The sequence below is a fragment of the Entelurus aequoreus genome, linkage group LG03 (genome assembly GCF_033978785.1).
Source record: "Entelurus aequoreus isolate RoL-2023_Sb linkage group LG03, RoL_Eaeq_v1.1, whole genome shotgun sequence".
NCBI classification, from domain to species: Eukaryota; Metazoa; Chordata; class Actinopteri; order Syngnathiformes; family Syngnathidae; genus Entelurus; species Entelurus aequoreus.
In genome coordinates, this window is record NC_084733.1 from 77,434,165 (window position 1) to 77,447,929 (window position 13,765).

Genomic DNA, 13,765 nt, shown 5'->3' on the forward strand with positions numbered 1-13,765 from the left:
CAAAAATTGCTCCCTTTATACTTAGATTGTCAGTGGATGAAGATTAGACAAATAGACAATAGATAATAGCGAGAAAGTGAACATGAACGTACTGTGATATTGTTTTAATGGTAGAAAATAAAAATAAAAACTATAGGCAATGAACTTTAAAATAATTATACAAACCCTGTTTCCATATGAGTTGTGAAATTGTGTTAGATGTAAATATAAACGGAATACAATGATTTGCAAATCCTTTTCAACCCATATTCAATTGAATGCACTACAAAGACAAGATATTTGATGTTCAAACTCATAAACTTTTTTTTTTTTTTTGCAAATAATAATTAACTTAGAATTTCATGGCTGCAACACGTGCCAAAGTAGTTGGGAAAGGGCATGTTCACCACTGTGTTACATGGCCTTTCCTTTTAACAACACTCAGTAAACGTTTGGGAACTGAGGAGACACATTTTTTAAGCTTCTCGGGTGGAATTCTTTCCCATTCTTGCTTGATGTACAGCTTAAGTTGTTCAACAGTCCGGGGGTCTCCGTTGTGGTATTTTAGGATTCATAATGCACCACACATTTTCAATGGGAGACAGGTCTGGACTACAGGCAGGCCAGTCTAGTACCCGGACTCTTTTACTATGAAGCCACGTTGATGAAACACGTGGCTTGGCATTGTCTTTCTGAAATAAGCAGGGGCGTCCATGGTAACGTTGCTTGAATGGCAACATATGTTGCTCCAAAACCTGTATGTACCTTTCAGCATTAATGGCGCCTTCACAGATGTGTAAGTTACCCATGTCTTGGGCACTAATATAACCCCATACCATCACAGATGCTGGCTTTTCAACTTTGCGCCTATAACAACCCGGATGGTTCTTTTCCTCTTTGGTCCGGAGGACACGACGTCCACAGTTTCCAACAACAATTTGAAATGTGGACTCGTCAGACCACAGAACACTTTTCCACTTTTTATCAGTCCATCTTAGATGAGCTCAGGCCCAGCGAAGCCGGCGGCGTTTCTGGGTGTTGTTGATAAACAGTTTTTGCCTTGCATAGGAGAGTTTTAACTTGCACTTACAGATGTAGCGACCAACTGTAGTTACTGACAGTGGGTTTCTGAAGTGTTCCTGAGCTCCATGTGGTGATATCCTTTACACACTGATGTCGCTTGTTGATGCAGTACAGCCTGAGGGATCTAAGGTCACGGGCTTAGCTGCTTACGTGCAGTGATTTCTCCAGATTCTCTGAACCCTTTGATGATATTACGGACCGTAGATGGTGAAATCCCTAAATTCCTTGCAATAGCTGGTTGAGAAAGGTTTTTCTTAAACTGTTCAACAATTTGCTCACGCATTTGTTGACAAAGTGGTGACCCTCGCCCCATCCTTGTTTGTGAATGACTGAGCATTTCATGGAATCTACTTTTATACCCAATCATGGCACCCACCTGTTCCCAATTTGCCTGTTCACCTGTGGGATGTTCCAAATAAGTGTTTGAGAAGCATTCCTCAACTTTATCAGTATTTATTGCCACCTTTCCCAACTTCTTTGTCACGTGTTGCTGGCATCAAATTCTAAAGTTAATGATTATTTGCAAAAAATAAAATGTTTATCAGTTCGAACATCAAATATGTTGTCTTTGTAGCATATTCAACTGAATATGGGTTGAAAAGGATTTGCAAATCATTGTATCTCGTTTATATTTACATCTAACACAATTTCCCAACTCATATGGAAACGGGGTTTGTAATATGCCGGTTGAATTAGTGCAGTGTTTTTCAACCTTTTCTGAGCCAAGGCACATTTTTTTCATTGAAAAAATCTGGAGGCACACCACCGGCAGAAAACATAAAAAAATGAAACTCAGCAGCCGATATTGACGATAAAAAATCGTTCTCGCAATTGTTGTATATTAATTTAAACCATAACCAACCATGCATCACTATAGCTCTTGTCTCAAAGTAGGTGTACTGTCACATCACAACGTGACTTATTTTGAGTTTTTTTGGTGTTCTCCTGTGTGTCGTGTTTTAGTTCTTGTCTTGCGCTCCTATTTTGGTGGCTTTTCCTGTTTTGTTGGGATTTTCCTGTAACAGTTTCATGTCTTCCCCGCTCCTGCTTTGTTTTCGCAATCAAGACTATTTAAGTTGTGCGAACGCTATCCTTCTTTGTGGGGACATTGTTGATTGTCATGTCATGGACGGATGTACTCTGTGGACGCCGTCTTTGCTCCACGCACTGTAAGTCTTTGCTGTCATCCAGCATTCTGTTTTTGTTTACTTTGCAGCCAGTTCAGTTTTAGTTTCGTTCAGCATAGCCATCCCTAAGCTTCAATGCCTTTTTTCTAGGGGCACTCACCTTTTGTTTATTTTTGGTTTAAGCGTTAGATACCTTTTTATCTGCACGCTGCCTCCCGCATATTGTGATCACGACAAACCAAGTTCCCGACATCTACAAAGCAATTAGCTACCTGCTGCCACCTACTGATATGGAAGAGTATTACACGGTTACTTTGCCGAGCTTTAGACAGCACAGACACTCAACAACGGCACATTTTTTGCAGACTATAATTACTGGTTTGCAAAACATTTTTTAACCCAATTAGGTGAAATTACATAATCTCCCACGGCACACCAGGCTGTATCTCACGGCACAGTGGTTGAAAAACACTGAATTAGTGTTTACTAAATAGACAAGTATAAAAGTGAGAAAGTGAACATGAACGGACTGCGATAACGTTTAGATGGTAGAAAGTGAACCCATCAACTAAAACCTGGACAATGTAAGGAAAATTTAAAAAAAATGGGGAATTTAAAATAATAATATGCCGGTTGGATTAGTGTTTACATTCTAAAGTAGGGTTTAATAATTGAGTGAAATAATTCTGGCCTGTGAGTTCAGTTTAAATCAGTACTGCAAAATGAAAATAAAAAAGTGCTTTTCAAATGTAACTCTTAGGAACCAACAGCCATATTAGCTGGCATCCGTTAAGAAGACTTTAGAAAATTTGCAGCAGCTTGAGAAAAATAAAGAAACAAATTCCAATATATTTAAAGGCAAAAGAGATTGTTATCGTATGTCTCCTGTTGAGAGAATAAACAGAATCTGGGATGAGCAGAAAACGTCACAGAATACGTTGCGTAAAATCAGTTTTTCAGTGAGTAACCTCCAAAGACATGCACCTGGGGATAGGTTGATTGGCAAAACTAAATGGTCCCTAGTGTGTGAATGTGAGTGTGAATGATGTCTGTCTATCTGTGTTGGCCCTGCGATGAGGTGGCGACTTGTCCAGGGTGTACCCCGCCTTCCGCCCGAGTGCAGCTGAGATAGTCTCGAGCACCCTCACGAACCTGAAAGAGACAAGCGGTAGAAAATGGATGGATGGGAAATTAGGGGAGGCCCCAACCTTTTTATGTTTTTCGAGGGCTGCATGGTCCCACATTGCCAAAGTCATTGTAATCTCTAATTATTAGCCAATTGGTAAAATAACATTTTAAAAGCATGTCAGAGCCTTGCATTGACATTATTTACAAAATAAGAACAGTGAATAGTGTAATAGAATATGCACTTCAGGTAAAATAGCATAGAAAATGTAGCCAATTAGAGTACCAAAATATACTATAATAGTGCTGCCATCTAGTGGTGAAATACGACATGTTTGCAATGAAGTACTTCTATTGCTAGAAACATTTATACATAACTGCCTCTCATGTGTAAAAATAAATGTACATAAACTTAATGATTAGAGTGGTGATAAATGTGTAAATAAGTGTAGCCTACTGTAAAAACAGTTCGGGTTTATTTTACAAGAGGATGCAGTTCTCCATTACCATACGTTCATAGGACTTAACAGTTGCTTATTCAAAGCATGGCTGTCTGGAAAAGATTGCTTCCAGGATGGCTCACACTATAAAATTATTATTTATTATACATTTATAATAATTTATTATTAGGGTTTTATGTGAACAATTGTCGACTTGTGGTGGTTGCTTCCCTTTATTTGACACTCAACATTTCTATCAATTACAAACCAAATCGCTTGTAGATGATCGATCAACATTTTTAAACCAGAAAAGTCATTTATTTCATTTTACATTGCATTTAAAATTAAACAACATAATTTTGTTCAAAATTGAACACAGCTCCATCATGGACATGTAGTGTCATCTTATAAAATAGGACCAAGCTCTGAAATAGTAGGATACCAGCCCGGCATTAAATTACTTCATGATTCCCTGTGAATATACATAAAAGTGATATAGCGCCGTATGTCATTTTGATTCTTTATGAAAGAAATTAAAAACATACCTTTTCAAAGTGAGTTTCAATTTTGTGGACAATAAGACTGAGTGTTCCTGATTATGTAATGCCTGAGAAGCTGCTTTGAGTCACAGCAGAATGACAAGATGCCCACTCTTAATGTACCCAACGTAATATAATATTAGGAGATAGATGGTGCGCGTGAGTTTGTCATTGCAAAGGGAATAAAGGATGTCTAGCTCAAAGCAGTTCAATTTAGCGTAAACATTGGTAGCTTATGAAATGGCTTACAACCATTTTAGACAAGAAATGGTTGTTTATACTAAATGTTTAGTAAACACAATATTGCACTATCAGGAGAGGAAAAAAAACAAGGAGCATTAAGTAGTCTGAAGGCCAGCACCTGGGAAGACGGCCTCTGCGTCAAACTCATATCTGATGGGTGTTGATGAGAGATCAACTCTCCCCTAGAGGGCCTCAAACACCAGACAGTGATGACAGTGCAGAGGAGCACCCATGTGGCCAACATACCGTAGTGCACCTAACAGCAATGGGCACAGCCCATAAAAAAGGCAAACCGTTGTGTTGGAGTCTTGACCCATTTCAAGAAGTGATACACAATTAACATTCATCGCCATGAAAAGCATGACAAAAATCTCAATAGAAAAGCAATCTATGATCATTTTGCGACTGGACTGCTGGAGAGGATTGCTGACCAGTTCCTGTGTAAAAAGCAGCTGTAGTAGACATTGTAGTGTGGTTATTAACAGAATGATCCTTATTTACATAGTTGTTAAGACTTACATTCTTTTGACTAATCCGAGTCCCGTGGGAGCTCTGGCACAAATGTAGGAAGCTCGCTGAAGAATAGGAAGTCCTTTCATTTGTATTTGTAAAGGTGGACCTGTTCTAAGGTTGTGCTGCAAAATCCCAGTTCAAAGTCTATGATTGCATCCTCGTCCTGTCTTTTACACCTCCACTGTCAGTGTGTGAATCACATGTGCATACCGAGCCAACAATATGGTTAACATTCCAACATTAGAAGGCAGAAACTGGTAAGACCGTTGCTTGCTTTCTGCCCCGACGTCCATTTTGATGACTCTCCTTGCAGGCACGCTGACATCGATGTTTTGCCATCTTTGCATCTTCTTTGCTGTGCTTTCAGTAATGACAGGGCATCAAATAGTGGCCTTGTCACTGTAGAAAGGTGTGACATGAAACATGTAGCAGTGTGTGCACACCCTCACGGGCTTCATCTGGCCATAACGTGGCAATGGAGCCGAGTTGGAGGAGCAGCGAGAGCAAAAGATCTGAGAGGATGACACGCAACGTATGTCAGGCATTTGTTTGATCAACACATACTAACGGTATTCACTTGTGTGTTGATCATACTTTCCCACAGCTCCTGCAGTGATGCTTCCGGCGGATGACGGTGAAAGGAGCTTTGCAGGCGATACAGAAGCTGCACACTTCATCTGGAACCCAGTCCGGAGGGTCTACACACAGGCAACACCAAAATGAACCTTGACAACTTCACAAAAAGGCTAATGTGTTTTATCTTGATTTTTAAGATGTGCAGCGAAGCCTGCCTTTTTACAAGGCTGTCCTCCGAAGTGGTGAGCATATGCACAGCATGGCGGGCTCAACTAGCTAGGGGCAGGTTGAAGGCAGTATCATTGGGGATTGAAGTGGAAAAGTCAGAACTTCAAAAGCGACCGCTTTAGCACCTCTACGCTCAAAAGTAGAGCAAACAAATGAGGGAGATTATGGATTTCTTACTTTTGGTGCACATAAACAGGTTCTACAGACACATATTACTGCTAGAACATAATTCAAAAGTCACTTTAGCATAGTTAACAACAAACATTTAGTATAGTTAACAACAAACATTTAGCATAGTTAACAACAAACATTTATAGCACAGTTAACAACAAACATTTAGCACAATGGTATTCAGGGTTGCTTATAAGATGGGTAGCAAAGCCTGATTTTTTAAATTTATTTTTCAAAACTGTCTTTTGTGATGTGGTGGCTGTATACATGGGGCTGGATCATATTGGTAGCTGTTTTTTAGGGAACTCCAAACTTCAAAAGCGACTGCATGAGTGCCACAAGAGTGAGATGACATATTATTCTCACATTAAAGAACATGTTAGAACATCATTCGAAAATCTATTTTGCATTGCCATAATCAAACAGTTATCACAATGAGGCTTGGAGCCCTCACTAAATGTGCTCCTGAGCAAAAATTACTGACAAGTATTTGACAGTGCAACAGGCTTGATGTTAAGATGTGTAGCAAAGCCTGCATTTTTTCTTTTTTTTAAAACAAAGCTTCCCTCTATGAAGTGGGGCTATATACACGGGGCGGACTTATATAGCTAGGAGTGGATCAGTGGAGATAACAGGGAAAGGAGGTTTTTCCTTTGTGACATCATAAAAACTCATAATTTAAAAAAGATGCCACGGATGAGGCAGATGAGATTTTTTTTACATTTGGTGTTTGTAATGTAAAGTTTGCGTGTTTGTGGGCATGCTGACCTTCAAAGTGTCCTTCCCGGGCCTTGGCTGCCAATTCTGATGAGGAAATGGTCTCCTGACAGAGGGCACAGTCTTCAAGTACAGCACTTCGCACAACAGGACCTGCTGGGTGTCAATGAAAAACAGACTTAAAACCGAGCTGTGCTTAAATAATTGATCACCCCCCCCTTTTTGATCCCCACCTTTCTTTTGGTTACCATTGTCTCCCTGCTCACACTTGGTCGCCATGACCTCAAACAGCGTTTTGAGGATGCTGCGTAGGTCGCTGGCGTAGTTGGTCTGCAGCTGATCAGCAACGCCTGAATCACATAACACATGCGACGCTGAGATCATTATTCATGCGTTCGTTATGTCTCGTCTCGATTACTGTAACGTATTATTTTCGGGTCTCCATATGTCTAGCATTAAAAGATTACAGTTGGTACAGAATGCGGCTGCTAGACTTTTGACAAGAACAAGAAAGTTTGATCATATTACGCCTGTACTGGCTCACCTGCACTGGTTTCCTGTGCACTTAAGATGTGACTTTAAGGTTTTACTACTTACGTATAAAATACTACACGGTTTAGCTCCAGCCTATCTTGCCGATTGTATTGTACCATATGTCCCGGCAAGAAATCTGCGTTCAAAGAACTCCGGCTTATTAGTGATTCCCAGAGCCCAAAAAAAGTCTGCGGGCTATAGAGCATTTTCTATTCGGGCTCCAGTACTCTGGAATGCCCTCCCGGTAACAGTTAGAGATGCTACCTCAGTAGAAGCATTTAAGTCCCATCTTAAAACTCATATGTATACTCTAGCCTTTAAATAGACCCCCTTTTTAGACCAGTTGATCTGCCGTTTCTCTTCTTCCCCCCTCTCGCTTGTGGGGTGGGGGGTCGGGGGGGGGGCAGGTCTGGTGGCCATGGATGAAGTGCTGGCTGTCCAGAGTCGGGACCCGGGGTGGACCGCTCGCCTGTGCATCGGTTGGGGACATCTCTGCGCTGCTCCGCTCGGGATGGTTTCCTTTTGGCCCCACTATGGACTGGACTCTCACTATTGTGTTAGATCCACTATGGACTGGACTTTCACAATATTATGTCAGACCCACTCGATATCCATTGCTTTCGGTCTCCCCCAGAGGGGGGAGGGGGGGTGGGGTTACCCACATATGCGGTCCTCTCCAAGGTTTCTCATAGTCATTCACACCGACGTCCCACTGGGGTGAGTTTTCCTTGCCCGTATGTGGGCTCTGTACCGAGGATGTCGTTGTGGCTTGTGCAGCCCTTTGAGACACTTGTGATTTAGGGCTATATAAATAAACATTGATTGATTGATGATTGATGTCAACAAGGGTGATACACATCAGAACAGGCGCAGGACATTACCTGATATACAAACAAAGAGGCGGTGGATAAGGTCACTGCTGCTGTGGAAGCGTGAACGTATCTTATTGCGGGCGGCCACCTTTGCATCTTGCAGGGCAAGCTGGATCTCCTCATGGTCCAGGTCCTCTGACATGCCTGAACTTGGAGTGAGGCTGCTGACAGGGCTGAAGGAAGTGATGGAAGAAATAAATAAATAAATGATAAATGGGTTATACTTGTATAGCGCTTTTCTACCTTCCTATTCACACACACATTCACACACTGATGGCAAAGACGTTGTTTAAATCCCCTTAATGTCCTTACATTATTCACACCAATCATCTATTTTTTATTGAGTAAAGATGTTGAGATTTAAGACACCAAAGACAACGGAATATCACAGATGAAAACTAAAATAATGTCTGCCTTGTTTTAAAAAAACACATCATTTGTTAACCTCACTGTAAATTTCGTTAGTGGGAGCTCTAGTGCTTGCTTTCAAAATGCTTTGAATGACATGCTAGCATACATGTAATGCAGTTTTCTTATTTTTTTTTATAGGAGCAAAAAATACGCTCCAATATTCTTAGGATTTGTTTTAAACCAAAATTATCGCCAGAGTATAACTTGCAAAATAAAGCAAAAAAAAGTTGCAGGATTGATAAAGAAGGTGAGAAACAATATTGAATTCAAGAAATAATTCATTGCAAAGAACAAAGTTAGCATGTGTGTGGCTCTTTCCGCCCCTTCCCCGCCATTGCCAACAAGAGTCTTCATTAATGTTAAAAGTGATGTTGAATGTTCATTTATACATTTAATTTGTCATTTACATTTATTTTGCATTGTTTATAACATGTAAAACTAAAAGTATTCTCTTTCAAATGTGTATTATTTCTTAGTGAAAAAATTGCTTTGGTTTTCGTAAGATTCGATCTATGTCAGACCTTTTGAAACGTGCTGATATGGCTAAACACCCTAAAGTTACAGTGGTTTGGTATAGTGCATTTAGCTGTGTGATACATTTCAAATTGATACAACTTTTTGGATCAGGCTTTGGGGTTTAAATACCAGCACATGTGGTTTATTTGTTTTATTATTATGTTTTATTTATTTATTTTTTATCGTGTTCTGTTTGTGTTGTGTTTGCTCGGTTCTCGTATTATCTTTTAACCTGCCCATTGTACAGCACTTTGGCTACCCCTGTGGTAAATATTAAATGTGCTTTATAAATAAAGTTGATTTGATTTGATTTGATTATTTGCCAGAAAAAAGATAGCAATGCAACCCTCTAGGCGTGCATGTTTTGAGCACATTGTGCGATTTGTGTGCAGTGGTTTCAGAGTAGAAACGTTTGCTTCCACAAACAAATACATAGTCATGTGGGAAAAACTATGTTGCTCATAGTTACCTTGGAGTGTAAGCACTGCTGGATAGACTACATGTGGTGACCGACACACTGTCACAGTCACTACCTGACACAGAGCTGAGAGGGGAGTTGTGAAAGCTAAAACAACAAAACAAAAGGAGAAAAATAAAGAAAATATTAGAAAAATACTAAATCACAAAAATGGTGAAACTAAAAAGGAGAAATCATGACAATAGAACACTAAATGATTTAGGTGTATGATGAAATAGGACATAATAGGCTAAGTATAAAATACATGACAATAAAAGACTGTAAGAGTCAGATTTACCTGGAGCCCTTCCTGCTCTCCTCTTTGTTGTTCCTCTTGGATTCTTTAACTCCTTGCCTATCTATTTCGGCCTCTATGTTTTCAGTCGTCTCCTGATGGTTGCATGGGAAGTCTTTATCACTTCTGCAGTTGCTACAGTCCTGATTGTGATTCTCCAGCTGAGGGATGCCCAACAGGCACTTCTCACAGAGCTGAGGTCTTCCCTCCTCTTCCAGGGGCTCATTCAAGCAGCGGGAGGAAGCGGTAGACAGCTGGCAGAGTTCTCCTCTACTGAGGGGCTCGCGGCTTCGAGGGGGCAGCCGGCAAGCAGATGATTGGATGAAAGACCCGGGGGCCGCGGTCTTGCAGTGTTTATCAGCTCCAAAAGCGAGGCCTAACTCAAGCCCCGCGGTCTCAGAGGTGAAAGCGTCATCGTGAGCGTCTTCACAGCTCCCGCAGCAAACACATGAGTTAAGTAGGCAGTGAGTGGCCACCAGGTGGCCGCAGGGTTCAATCTCTGAGGGAGATGGCCTCTGAAGCAGCAGCTTGTCCACTGCCAGCTCCGTCAAGCTCGGGGAGCGGGGGTTGAAAATGACAGTGGCCGACAGCTTCATCCCACCCATACGATGGGCAATGACTTCCGCGGTTTCACTCATATTGCCCTCTAGGCCCACCTCCCAGCCATTGGTATAAGGCAGAGGTGCCGAGCTGGGGGCAGAGGTGCACGGTGGGCGCATTGCATTGAGACAGCGTGTGTTTTTGCTGCATGGCTGTAGACATGGTGGCTCTGAAGGTGCCTCAGAGTGCCAACCGTTGCCGACTGAGTCAGCCCTCTGACCTGGACTCCGTTGAAAAGAAGGAGCAGACATTGGCGCTTTAGAAGGCAAAGCAATACTACTCCGAACGTCTCTTGAGATGCAGGTGATTCTGTCTCCTGCTGCGTCCACATCTTCCATGAAGAAGACCCTGTCTTCTTCCTCTAAATAGATTCCTGTGCTTCCTCGGCACCTCAGCACCCTGATAGGGGAAGCCTCAATGCTGGAGGCCCCACTGGCGCCTCCTGTCTCTCCTCGGTTGGGACGGTGTGCTGGGGACTGACCCTGGCTCGGAGGCGACAGCAGAGTGGACATTTCGTCACCTACACGGTACACCATCATGTTGAGCTGCTCCAGTTCTTCCTCGTCATACTGCATGGAACAAGCAAGTTCAGCTTCCTCTGCCTCCTCACACAGCAGGCCCTGCTCCTGCTCCCCTTTCTCAGATTCCACTTCCTCCCAGCCTTTTTCCACTTCTGCCAACTCCTCCTCCTGGCTGGGGCAGACAAAAACAGCCAAATGCTTGTCATCACTTGGCCCCATGGAGGTGTCATTTGTGGGGCTGCTGGAGGATTGATTCTCTTCAACAGGTGCTGGTGCGGTCTTTGTGGCCTGTCCGGGGCCTGTGGCCAACTCGCCGTCCTGAGAGATGCAGAGGTTCCTCTCAAGCATTACCAACTCTTCGTCAGTCAGAGTCTGCAGCAGGTCTCTGGAAAAGGCATCAAAAGCTAGCTTTAACGTATTTTTTTGGCTAAAGCGCCAGAATTTCTGGTGACATATTGAACGTGGATATCACCTTATTTTCTTCAGTAAAGAACGAAAAGGCCGAAAGAGCTCTGATATGTCCTCCCCTCTCCGGTCTAGGTTGAGAGGTCCCTCTGAGTACACAACCAGCCCGCTAAAAATAGATAAAAACTTCTAAATGAGGACTGGAAGGAGGAGAGAGGCCGGAACCCTGGAGAAGACGGGCAACACTTACCATACAATGGCTAGTCTGGGAATTGTAAACATCAGTGCAGGCTCATAGTCATCAATCATGTCTTGTGTGAGGTAGCCCAGCTTCAGCGCCCTGGGACAAAAGGAAACACAGCACAAATATTATTACTACTTTGTCGACAAGACACAGATTATGTTTCCGATGAAGTATGTCTATAAAAATCACCTTTCCACCGTCTCACAGAAGAGCACGATGACCTCCTGCTGTACATAGTATTCTTTGGGGGACTTGACAGGCACCATGGCTGAAACATAGCTAAAACACAAGTTTTCATTAGCAAGCATGAGGATATTTACTGTTAAATCAAATGTGTGTTGTCAAGAGGATAGCATTTGTGAATTAGTATTGGTGCTGCAGCCGCCAAAGGTCTGCTCCTAATTTACCTAAGTTCAAACTCAGCAAAAAGGCTGTCGAAATGTCGCAGTGCGTCCCTCATGCGGTCTGTATAAAAGTTGAGGTCGCGCAGGGCCTGGTCTCTGGTGATGTTGCGTACCTCCTCCAGGCTTTGAGTCAAGTCCTTCGCCAGGGGTCTCATCGCTATACTTTCAATCTCCCTGTTCATGATGATGGAGCCTGCAGCCAAACACTGAACAAGACAACAAACAGTATTTTTACATCTTTATGCAGGGTTGTTTGTCTCCAGGCTGGTGCGGGGGGAATACTGTACCTCTGCTCCAAACCACAGCTGCCCTGCCAAGTTGTCATGACGAATCTCCTCGGGGAACTTAACAGAGAAGTCTCTGTTGGCTCGGTCGCAGGGGATACATTCATCCATGATCTGATTGATAATGTTGAGCACATTGTCCTGTAAAGCCGCAGAGTGACAAAACCAAATTGAAAGGACATAACATGAGTGTCACGAGGTTTTTTTATTTTTTTTAATTTATTTTTTTTTTTTGTTTTATGCACCCGTTTCCCCAAGAGAGCCACAGCAGCCTTCGGAGATCATCGATTGGGAAATGAATGAAAGGACTTTGACAAGTTTTACATCATTAGGGTTGCTACCCTTCAATAAAAACCTTAAGCTGATGCCTATAATTCAAGCTGTGAAAAAGTGTCACACACCGCAAAAGCTAATCAAGAGCTTATGTGCCGCTGGCATGTACAAGAGCCATAACAGTAACCTACAATGAGCTTTTCACTAAACTGTGGCTGCACTGTGCACTGTAATCTTGTCAGGCGCAGCACTGCGTATTTCTCCGCACGCGCAGTGGAGGAAGATTAAAAAACTTTGAGAGGGAAGGCTTGGCCGTTGCTTCCTTCACAGCTTTGAACTGTTGGCGTGTCTGTGAGCCTCTGGTAGCAAGGTACATTGGTGATAATCATCTCGCGTACAAGCTGCAAATCATCAAGGGTGGTGAGGTACACACTTTTGATGACAGCACCAGACAGGATAGATTTTCTGCCATTCTTTTTTCAGCTTCTATCTAACTGTGACCCTGCTTGTCTTTGAACCTTCCTCTCCACCTCTATTTGGTGTATGACATACAGTGCATCGGGAAAGTATTTACAGCCCTTTACTTTTGATAAATTTTGTTATGTAATAGCCTTATTCCATAATTGAATACATTAATTTTTGTTCTTTAAATTTTACAGACAATACCCCATAATGAAAATGTATTTTACATTTTATTGCAAATTCATTAAAATAAAACAACAAAAAAAACACATGTACATAATCATTCACAGCCTTTGCTCTATACTTTGTTGATGCACATTTGGCAGAAATTACAGCCTCAAATAATTTTGAATAGGATGTCACAAGCTTATCTTTGGACAGTTTCACCCATTCCTCTTTGCCCAATTCTCTTTGTAGCACCCCTCAAACTCCATCAGGTTGGATGGAAAGTGTTGGTTTTCATCCAGGATTGCTGCATTCATCTTAGTCTAGTCAGGGAGGTGACCAAGAACCCGATGGTCACTCTGTCAGAGCTACAGCATTCCTTCGTGGAAAGAGGAGAACCTTCCAGAAAGACAACCAACTCGGCATCAATCAACCAATCAGGCCTGTATGGTATAGTGGCAAGACAGAAGCCATTTCTTAGAACAAAGTTTGCCAAAAAACACAATTCTCTGGTTTGATTAGACAAGGACTGAACTCTTTCGCATGAATACCATTGATTGATTGATTGATTGATTGAAACG

At 42.2% G+C, this 13,765-nt stretch overlaps 1 protein-coding gene across 4 annotated transcripts in view; it reads right to left on the reverse strand.

Annotated features, from left to right (window-relative positions):
• Positions 1-3,980: 3,980 nt before the first annotated feature.
• Positions 3,981-13,765, reverse strand: part of LOC133646891 (lateral signaling target protein 2 homolog) — an 83,991-nt gene continuing 74,206 nt past the window's right edge. For 2 of the 4 annotated variants that reach the window (XM_062042781.1, XM_062042783.1), the window contains 12 exons: positions 12,288-12,425; positions 12,004-12,206; positions 11,786-11,875; positions 11,603-11,692; positions 11,420-11,521; positions 9,830-11,332; positions 9,544-9,639; positions 8,157-8,320; positions 6,975-7,091; positions 6,793-6,897; positions 5,644-5,747; positions 3,981-5,561 (listed from right to left, as the gene is read on the reverse strand). In XM_062042781.1, the coding sequence (XP_061898765.1) occupies positions 5,430-5,561; positions 5,644-5,747; positions 6,793-6,897; positions 6,975-7,091; positions 8,157-8,320; positions 9,544-9,639; positions 9,830-11,332; positions 11,420-11,521; positions 11,603-11,692; positions 11,786-11,875; positions 12,004-12,206; positions 12,288-12,425 (2,844 nt within the window). In that variant the 3' untranslated portion in view covers positions 3,981-5,429. The remainder of the gene's footprint in view (positions 5,562-5,643; positions 5,748-6,792; positions 6,898-6,974; positions 7,092-8,156; positions 8,321-9,543; positions 9,640-9,829; positions 11,333-11,419; positions 11,522-11,602; positions 11,693-11,785; positions 11,876-12,003; positions 12,207-12,287; positions 12,426-13,765) is intronic. The other 2 variants (XM_062042785.1, XM_062042784.1) reach the window with 2 other exon arrangements.